We start from the raw sequence: 10,922 nt of genomic DNA, 5'->3' as shown, positions 1-10,922 counted from the left end.
TCAGTGATCGTTTTTGAAAGTTTGAAATTTTAGTGACCGTTTTGACATTTTAAGACAAGTTCAGTGACCGTTTGTGAAATTAATCCATTATTTTTCATGTTTTCAGTTGCTTCTTTATGATACATATGTGTTTCATTATATGAAGAAAATATATCTCGTTTACATTTTACTAGAAAAAATTTTAGTGGGAAAAAGAGTACATAATACTTTTTAATACTTATTCATTAAAACATTGTCAGGAAAAAATCTAGTGAAACAAAAACTTTGATCAAGAAAAAAGAGTACACTGCTTATTTGCCCTCATAGTCGTAACATCATTTGACATCTCTAAAAAAGCATTCCAATATTGCTTTCCAATTTTCTCAAATATTGCAATAGATAATGTCTTTGTGAATGGGTCTACTAATTAAGGAGATGAAAATAATGAGAATTAAGGCACCGTTTGATAGGTATGGAATTTCAAGGAAAATGGAATTGAAATTCCATCTTTTCAATTTTTTGTTGTTTGATTGGCAAAATATAGAATGGAATTGATTTTCCGTCTTGGCTTGCTACATCAACCAGTTCCACCAAATTGTGGAATTGAAATTCCACCTTCTAATGTCTTCTTCTTCTTTTTTTTATAAATTTTGCAATTTAAACAAATTATAAGAATTATTGTAATAAATTCCATCCTTTTAAGTGACACTTCTCATGTAAAATAAAGCCAAACGAAGACGATAATTTTCATGTAAAACAAAGCAAAACGAATATTAAAAAACACTTTTATATCAATATTTTTCACGTGAAAAATTATACCAATAAAACACAATAAATTGACAATTCTTAGGAAAACAATTTCCAGATAATTCAATTCCTTAAAACTTCTTTTTTTTCCACCCGAATTATATCTTTGCAATCAAATACCTAAATGAAAAATAGTTGGAACATAGGAATGAGAATGAGCAAAGATTGTGAACTTTTATTGTAATTAAAATGTGATGCATCAAACAGAAGCTGTGATGTGAATATAATTGTCATCATTAAACTTTGATTAAAGAGCTACAAAGTAAAACATTGAAAGAAATAGCGGAAAAAATAATAGGCTGTGGACCTACTTGTTACTTTTCCAATAATCAAATACCTATCTCTAATTTTCCCTCCAATCACCCAAACTTCCAAATCCCCTTCCTCGGCGTCAATTGAAGTTTAAGAAGTATAATGTGAAAGAAAATAAAAACAAATTAGAATTAAAATCTTATTGTCCCAATTTGTCACCTCAAACTGTAGTGAGAACCCTAGAAAACGGAGTGGGGAAAAAAGGAAAAGGGAAAGGGAAAGGGAAAGGAAGGGGGATGGAGTAAGAAAAGGGAAAATTGCAGCAACAATTTCTAATATTTTCAATTTTTGTAGATTTTACATTAACATTCAATTTGTACCAACGACAGTTCTTAATCTTTCAGAACTTTGCAGCTGAAGTCTAAATGGAAAGAAACCATCCAATTGATCATTAGTTGATCAAAAAAATTGATTTTGACCAAATTTAATAAGGACAAAATGGTAATTTAGTCAAACCCCATATTATTTAAAAATAAATAAATAAAAGATAAAACTCAGAAAAAAATGGAAAAAAAAAAAAGGTTTTTTCCTTCACTTCGCCCTATGCTCGGGAACTACCCGCCCCCACAGCCCCGCACTTGAAAATCAACCACCAAGATTGTGACCTAACTGTATCACTGCCTCCAGCACCATTGTCAATGTCAGCCATGTTTTTGGTTGGCCAAATTTCACGAAATCGTCACCATAAATTTTAGATTCTGTAGGATCACCGAGCTTCGCCATTTTCCCTATTTCCAATTTCTTCATTACCTAAAAAAAATTTCAAGTTAAATTCATGAAAATATCAATTCCTTTGTAGTCCAATCTTCTTGGAACAACTTGAAAATTGAAACACAATGTCAGGACTAAATATCCAGTTTAAGGATAAAGATTCGACATCATATCACAAACCCATGTTCCATTTTTATCAGAGAACTCAAAGAATTCAATTTTATGTTTCGATCTATTATTAAATTTTATCAAAGGTATATTTGCCTATTTCACATGGTTTTTCCATGTAGTGATTTTCATCACCAAGCACAAAAGCCAATGCCCCCGGACTCCAAATCTCCACACCCATTGATTTTGAGCAACTTCAATTCAAAGATAAGGGAGCGCAATTTCTAATTTTGAGCAATTTCCTTAGATTTCAATCATTCAGAGGTGAGAGAATGCAATTTCCTTAGATTTCAACAATCTCCACACCCATTTCCTATACTAGTGTTTATTGACAGCATGTGCATCATTGCCCCAATTTTAAATGGTCCCCGACATTTAAAAAAAAATTAATATTACATATAAATTCAAAACTTTTCTTTAATTCTTAATTACACATTCTCCTTCAATCTACTAATCAAAATGCATTATTTCCCGGGCATACAAAGTTCTTGTTTGAGCCCCATTTTTTTGAAAAAATACATTTTTAACCAGTATTTTGATATCATTTCAACCATAAATTCTTCAATAAAATAATATTACACGAAAATTTAAAATTTTTTCTTATTTTTTAACCACACATTTTACATTATTACACTATTCAAAAGTGCAATTTTTTTTGATAAAAATGAGGTCAAACAAGGGCTAAGTGAATTTATAGACGCTTAAAATAATTTCTCACAAGTAAATTCATCCCTCAAAAATCAAGATTCTTTGTTCCGTTTTTCCATCAAAACTCCAGCCCCAAATAAACAAATCATAGCCTGAATAAACACAAGAAAACAATAATAATGGCAGTAAGAGCTCCAATAACATGGATAAGCATGACTTCTTCTTCTACGGTGAATACCTCTTCTTCGTCTTGCAATAGAGGAGTGATTATCGTGAAGGCACAAGTTTTAGGACCATCTTTCTTTGGTAATGGAGGTAATTTTTGTCAATACTACTTTTTTTTGCCGTATTGGTTTGGTTTTCGCTGTTAAGTATGCAATAAGAACAGAACCTTTTCATTTTTCGCCATGTACAATAACGAGTCTGTCAATCTGCAATCCTGATGCTTAAGATGTGGGGAATTGGTAATTCCACATAAGTGTTCTCCTTTTTAAGCACAAAGTTCTACCTGGCTGTATTATTTTTACTCTAAAACGTGGCTTCGATGTTGCTTAGATTGTTTACTTGCAAAGGTTATTTCTTTTATGGTAATTGAATCTTCGTTTACATGAAGGTTGAGTTTTTAATGTAATGTAGGAGCGTAGTAACATAGTGTGAATTTGTTATGACAGTAGGGATGTTGTTGCAGTGATATGAAATAGTTTACTGCTGATATTGTCCATGGATTGATGATATTTGATGAGTGGGATAGAGATTTGAGACTTAAAACAGAATCGAATTTTCTTGCTTTATTTGAGAGCTAATTGAAAGGGAAACTGAATTGCTTAATTTTACACATTAGATCTCCCATGTTCTTTTCTCATCAGTGCAAACCTAATTATTTGTCCAGTTGATGCATTAGACCAATGAGACAAACTGAATTAGGTATAATTGTAGTATTAACAACTTCGTGTTCGCTGGGTTATGATTCAACCTGACATAGATACGATACTGGGAGGAGACTTATAGACGAATACTTAAAAAAGTATAAATGAGTCAAAATGAAAGCCTGCTTTTAGGTTCTGCTTGAGAGCTCTAGCTGATATGACAATTTTTTTCTAGTTTAAGGTGAGAGTAGCTATCCCTTGCTTGTAATGTCAAATCAACCTCATTGCGGACCAAATCCTTAATATTTGCCTGCCATGTCTGCGGACATGAGAGAGCGTCCACAGATTAGTTTTGGAGGAACTCTATTATCATGGTAGTGACGGTTGTTTAATACTTTTATATATCTGAATACCCAAGACGATTTTTGGTTCCCGTTCCCTATGCTGGCCTTGAAGCTGCAAGGAGAAAGTGGTGGGGATGTTTATGTAATCTGGAATATTACATGCTGACCTAGAAAGGAAGAGGACCTAGAATGGCTTCTGAGGATGACCCAGATAAGTTAAAAGAACAAGACAGTGCACTGATGAGACTGATAAATTCATTGGTCAATCTACTGGGGAAGTTCTCAAATTTTCCCTGTAAGCATTTAAAGCACGCCGAGAAATTATGACTTGAGAACAAAATAGCATCATTGTTAAACTGCCAATAATGTTATGCGAGATCTTTGGAGTACACATGACCAAAAACCTGCTCAAACCAATCAAAACTAGAGTGAATGAAAAGAGATGCACAGTAAATTATGTGTCCTAGGCCACCTAGAAGCTCGAATTTGAAAACATTTGCATTGAGAAAATTCATCGCCATAATGTATTGGTTTATTTGGGGCTTGGAATGAACTGAAGTGAACTTTCTGACACTAACATGTAAGGTATTGTATTTACGTCATTTTAAGGTTGTCAGAAACCATGCTCTCACATATCTATTCTTATTGGTGATAAAATAAAAGCTCTATATGCAAGTATGATAATGGCAATAGACTTCACAATCATAGTTTAAATTGTTCCATGAACTTTAAATGTCAAGTCAAAATGTGTTTATCTATGTATTCCTCAATAGTCTGGAGTTGAAAAGATGGTCCATGTACCTGACTCCTCATAATTATGGGATAAATTTTGTTGATTTGAGAAGTTAGGTTGATGGGTTCATTCGCCTAACTAATAAATCAATTATTATACCCCAATTCTTATTAGTGTCGAAGTGTGCTGAAAGTTTATATGTTTGCATATTGGACTGCTTAGTTTCCTTTCTTGATAGGCTTAGATGCTTCTTTATGGACTATATTTGAAATACATTCTCCATTTGTTGCTATCATTTTTGTTCTTAATTTTTGCTTCTATATTTATGTTAAATGCTTAAACTAAAATTAATTTATCTCTTTATCAGTGGGGACTTCAAAAGTTTCAGGAATACAGCTATCTTATTCAAGTAGATCCAGATGTAATAGTCATGGTGGGGGTGCCGTTGGTGCTCGGATGAACCTTTTTGATCGATTTGCTAGAGTTGTCAAGGTCGTTTGGGTGTTCTTACAATTTTTTGCAATGACTGTTGACTTCAGTCAGATATATTTGAAATGTTATTGACTCCACTTCATCTGTTTTAAGTGTAGTCATATGCAAATGCTGTAATAAGCTCTTTTGAAGACCCAGAGAAAATTTTGGAACAATCTGTGATTGAGATGAACGATGATTTGATTAAGATGCGTCAAGCTACAGCGCAGGTATGCCCCCTTGTGAATTCTTATTTTTCCCTTTTCCTTTTCGTTTAGGGTAAAAACTGATTCTTTTATGTGCTTAACCAAGTTTACACTTTCTCTCTGCTTTTTTATTTTATTTATTAAAATTTTTTTTCCCTTTATTGGAATGAGAAATATTGAATCTAGAAGTTTGCATATAAGAGTTAATTTATTAGGGGAAATGAAGTGAAAATTTTCAGCAGTTTTCTTTCTTGTAGGTTTTGGCTTCACAGAAGCAATTGGAGAACAGATATAAAGCTGCACAACAAGCTTCTGAAGAGTGGTAAGTGCCCAGAAATACTTCATTGAGCTTTTCTTTTATTTTTTATTTTTATTTTTATAAAGAAGCCACATTTTTATCCTTCAATGTGATCATAGGTATCGTAAAGCACAACTTGCTCTTGGAAAAGGTGAAGAGGATCTTGCTCGTGAAGCTCTTAAACGTAGAAAATCTTATGCGGTAAGGACCTTTGAGAAATAAATAAAAGAAAACATTTGCCTCAATGGAAATTCTGAAATGAAGTGGACTAACTGTCCTTATTTCTCAGCAGAGTTCAATGGAGAAAAAAGAAATTAATGTAGCTGACTCCATATAATTTGTGATGAAAGGCTTTATTCTATTTTTTCTTTTCTTTTGTATTTGTATTTATATTTGTATAGTTGTATGACTTGGAACGAGGGGATCCTTATGCAGTACTGAATACAATTTTACTTACAAATAGATGAATAATCTTATTTCATTCATTTTGAGACAGATAGTACAAAACTATGTGAGATTCTCATCTGTTCTAAAAAAATATTAAGGCACGATAAAGTACCTGCAAAAGAATACCAAATATAGATCGATAAATTTTCTATAGACAGTTCATGTTTAAGAGAACCCTTTACGAAGTATAGATGCCAAACTTTCATGAGTATAGCTAGTTAAGTTCAATTTTGGTTGATGAGGGGTTTCCTTTTTGAAATAAATATTGTTACCCTTTGGCTTGATATTATGGGTAAAGCTACCTTTATCAGTAGGCAAATTTCTTTGGGACCCAAGAATTCTGCAATGGTTGATTCACTAATATTTTGTCTTTTCAACTTAGCAACATGGTTGAAGGAGATCTAATAAGATGACTGGAGCACGGTTGAGTAATTAATATGCTCTATTTTGAGTCTGACCTCTCCCTTCATTTCTTTATTGCTTTTTGCAACTCAATAATACATTTTTCACAAATTTACAGGACAATTCAAATGCCTTGAAGGCTCAGCTTGATCAGCAGAAGAGTGTAGTTGATAACCTTGTCTCAAATACACGGGTTTGTTGCTTCCACAATATTCTCTTATATTAGTTCTTTTCTTCAAGAAAAGAGGAGATAGAATTTAGTATTAGTCATGCTACATGTATATATGATAGTACGACTAAATTTGGGGTTTCATCTTAAAAGTTCAACCTTATTAAGAGGAGTGGCCAAAATCCTTATACATTGGTCTATGTTTTCATTTTTAATCGATGTGAGATTTTTATCCCTTAACATATTCCGTGAGATGGTGGCCATTTGAGTAAATCAATCTTGAAATCCGTATGTTCTTTTTTGAGTTTTATTGGATTAAATTGCTAGTTGAAGTTCAATGGACTTTGATACCATATTAAAATTTGAGATTTCATCTTAAAAGATCGGTCTTATTAAGAGGAGTATCCCGAACCTTTATAAATTTATGCATGTTTTCATCTTTAATCGATTTGGGATTTTTATTCTTTAACAAGTATGTGTGGCCTAGAAGTGGAATTGAGTTCTTGAAACAAGAATAAAGTTAAACCAACTCTAAAATTTGTAGAAAATAATTTTATTATAATGAAATCATCAATTGAAAAGCGTAAGAACCTTTGTTTATATAGGCAAAATAATCCTCTTATTTTACCGATACAAGGAAATTAAGATAAAATCTAAAAGGGAAGAAAACTTCAATCCTAAAAAAGAAACGAAATTCGGAGCTAAAGAAGAAATAAAATTCTATTACAACGACAAATAATTTCCTGTCCTATCTGTGATAGAATTGTACTACATCAATCTCTCCTAATTGAAAAAAACTCGTCCTCGAGTTTAGTTGAAAAGGAGAAAAGTAATCAACAAGGATAAATCTTTGCATCACAACGTGAGAATTCAAACCTAATTTGAACTCGAGGAAAATCTGTAGTCACTTATTGCAATGTTCTGGACTCGTTGAAGCAACCAACATTTGCAACAGTCAAAATATGCAAATTTTTATCGGCAGTATCTTCAAATCTATCCGTCATTTGTTCTAGATTCTAGATCAATGCTTGTAATTTTGCAATCCTCTGATCGTCGTCGCGAGGATGCATGTGACAACCATAATGGCCATTAGCCAAGTGTATAACCTAGCTCTGATACCAATTTTAGTATGTAAGTGAAATTGAGTTCTCGAAACAAGAATAAAGTTGAACAAATTCGAAACTTTGTAGAGAATAATTATATTGTAATGAATTTGTCAATTGAAAAGTGTACGAAGCCTATATTTATATACCCAAAACAATTTCCTTTTTTTATCAATACAAGGAAATTAAATTAAAATCCTAAAATGAAAGAAAACTAAAATATTTAAAAGGAAACGAAATCTTAATCTAAACAAAAAATAAAATCTGATTCAACAAGAAATTATTCCTCTCCTGTCTCTGATAGAATTGTCCTACATCAATGTGTGTGTATATGTTAATCGTCTAATGAATGTTGCTCGTGTAGCAACAGTAATTATGTTGCCCAAATTATTTTCATGTTACTTTTCCAAATTTTTTTATGATTTAAAATTAATCAACAGTAGAAAGTTTTTGCTAATTATTTATAGACCTATATATTATCATTTGGCAGCTTCTAGAAAGCAAAATACAGGAAGCAAAGTCCAAAAAAGATACTCTAAAAGCACGTGCTCAGTCTGCTAAGTATGTTCTCTACCTTATTTGTTAGTTAATTCACATTTTCATTTACCTTTCTTATTAGCTGTGTGGCAACTTTTTCTTCAGGACCACAACGAAGGTAAGTGAAATGTTGGGGAATGTAAATACAAGCAGTGCTCTGTCAGCTTTTGAAAAGATGGAGGAAAAAGGTTATATGCTACCATTTCATTTCTTATCATTTACAATTTTACTTGCTTCTTTGCTTCTGAAAGTGGATGTAATCTGAAATAAAAAAGGTCGATGTACTGTTTTTGTACATTCAACTACTTGTAGGGAGGAATTTGGGCTTACTCTTAGATTGCAGTCGACATTTATGTGGATTCGATGTCAGTAATCCTTTGGTAGCATCAATATGTATTAAAGAAGATTATTTTGTCGGTAGTGCATAATGTTTAAAACTAAATCATCTTAAGATATATCCATAGATATCACACTTCATCTATTCCATGTCTTATAAAACCGACTGCCTTGGGAGCTTCAACAAGATGGACTTGTGTAATTCTCTTCTCGCATTCGTTAAAAACTTGTGAATCTCAGCTTGATTTAAATTTGTCTTCTTGGAAGATCATGCCAACTCTGACATACGCTTCATTTGGCTCATCTTTATGCAAATAAAATACTTCAACATATAGTTTGAACTGTTATATATTGTTTGATCTGCATGAAGTTTCATTCAATAAAATTTCAATTTTATTTTCTCTGTCAATCAGATCAAGCTTAATGACATGCCATGGTAATTTGATTCCACCGTGTTCCACATTCTTTTGGGTGTGAATTCTAGAATTAAACCATGGATTTAGATTGGATGGAATTCATGTGCAAGACAAAACACTTAAATTAGCCAGAGAAGATGAACCTTACATGTTGGTACTATTCAGGTGGCTCAATTTGCCTTGTGCCTTCCCCAAACTCCTTATTTCCCTGTCGTCATGGTGCCTCTAGAGGATTTGTTTGGTACAAGATGCATTTTTATATTTGTGAAGTCACACATTGGAGATCAGTTTGGTGATGAGACTACTTACATGTATCAGCAATGCCTGAAGTTTAACTTTTGAATTTAATTTTGGGCTTGTTGAATTAGAAGCCTCAATATCGATTTTTTTTTTGACCAATTGCTCAAACGACCCATGTAGGTTCCCAAATGGGCCTAAGGTGTGACGGACAGTACTAGACCTGTTCTCAGGTTCTATTAGTATTTATGGATAACAGCAGGATGTCTACTAGCCCAGCCGTCGGCTGTGGAAGTTACGATAATGATATTTTTCAGTATTTTTGACCTTGGATCCGTAGGACCAAGTCAGATTGATTGAGAAATAGAACCATAAAATCAGAAGGATGTATACTAGCACAGCCCTAGGCTGTGGAAGTTAGGATAATGATATTTTTCAGTATTTTTGACCTTGGATCCGTAGGACCAAGTCAGATTGATTGAGAAATAGAACCATAAAATCAGATATCTCACATCATATTTTAGCTATGTAGTTAATCAACTTATAAATATTACAAACCCTAGTTTGACATGAGAATTCCATAATGCTTAAGACATTATCGCCAGCTCCTCCTCTATAGTGTCAGCAAAACGATACAATTTATACTCCCAACAATTTATTCACTCACACCCTTCAGATATTTTTGGTGATGCAATGGAATTTGCATCTGATACAAAACATCAGTCATGATAATTTGTGATAAATGATCACAAAAGTAAATCAAACGATGCAGACAGATGTATAATGACTGATAGAGTTATCATTTTTCTTCCCGACAGTTTTGACAATGGAATCTCAGGCAGATGCTCTTAATCAGCTGGCCGGTGATGAACTTGATGGAAAGGTAGCAATATTCTTAATCATTAAATTTATAATTTTCTTTCATTTCATTACCTTCTCTCTCTCTCTCAATGGGTAAATTTATAACTCATGCACTTCTTTACCTCTACTCCAGCCCATTAACATCCATAAGAGAGAAAAAAGTTATCAGATTAATGGGTTTTCAGTAACACCAAAATTAAGAAACAATTGCAGTCATTTGCATGATGCATTTCAAGAATTGTGTGTTTAGGACTAGATTCAGAACACAGTGCATGAAATAGAATATGCTAAAAAAGTAACGAATAAACTAACCAAAAAATCATATTGTCGCATCAAAAAGAGCTATAAGAAATTATCAGTGATGCAGGTGATAAAATGTTAAAGCACAAGAAAAACAGGAATTGGTGGCCCTTTCAGCATTAAAGTTCATATGAACAAAGAGGTGAAAAAAACAAACAGAATATTATTTGTGCACTCTGGAACTTTTGGCATGTCAGTGGAGAGGGTAATAATTTGCTACATTTCTGCATCTTGTAGTATTATATATTTCTTTCCGGATTATAAATGTTTTCTCAAAACTTCCAAGGTCTTTTGTTTAGATACTGGCTTATTCATTAATTAGCTTGGGGAAATTCTTGTTTAAGTACGGTTGATCAATTATTGTGTTCCATAGTTCTTTTAAGTTGTCCTAGTGGATGCAGGATCTCTAGAAACTATGAGTATAATATAATCTAATGATGAAATAATATTTTCTTGTGATTTTTAACTTTTATGGGTGGGAATCCATTAAAGTTTATGGAAGAACGATTCCTAGAAGGCCTTTAGAGTGATTATATGCAGTTTTCTTTCTGCCTCGGAGAGATTCTAAGGT

General features: G+C 32.8%; 1 protein-coding gene across 2 annotated transcripts in view; it reads left to right on the top strand.

Moving 5' to 3' along the window:
- Positions 1-2,688: 2,688 nt before the first annotated feature.
- Positions 2,689-10,922, top strand: part of LOC111407683 (membrane-associated 30 kDa protein, chloroplastic-like) — a 9,279-nt gene continuing 1,045 nt past the window's right edge. The window contains exons 1-9 of one of the 2 annotated variants that reach the window (XM_023037315.1): positions 2,689-2,931; positions 4,936-5,060; positions 5,159-5,269; positions 5,503-5,567; positions 5,663-5,744; positions 6,511-6,585; positions 8,155-8,225; positions 8,307-8,389; positions 10,009-10,073. In XM_023037315.1, coding sequence (XP_022893083.1) covers positions 2,805-2,931; positions 4,936-5,060; positions 5,159-5,269; positions 5,503-5,567; positions 5,663-5,744; positions 6,511-6,585; positions 8,155-8,225; positions 8,307-8,389; positions 10,009-10,073 — 804 coding nt within the window. In that variant the 5' untranslated portion in view covers positions 2,689-2,804. Of the gene's footprint in view, positions 2,941-4,935; positions 5,061-5,158; positions 5,270-5,502; positions 5,568-5,662; positions 5,745-6,510; positions 6,586-8,154; positions 8,226-8,306; positions 8,390-10,008; positions 10,074-10,922 lie in introns of both variants that reach the window. The other variant, XM_023037314.1, reaches the window with a different exon arrangement.

Source organism: Olea europaea, chromosome 13, assembly GCF_002742605.1.
Source record: "Olea europaea var. sylvestris chromosome 13, O_europaea_v1, whole genome shotgun sequence".
NCBI classification, from domain to species: Eukaryota; Viridiplantae; Streptophyta; class Magnoliopsida; order Lamiales; family Oleaceae; genus Olea; species Olea europaea.
Note: the sequence above shows the minus strand (reverse complement) of the source record. Positions and strands in the feature narration are given on the sequence as shown.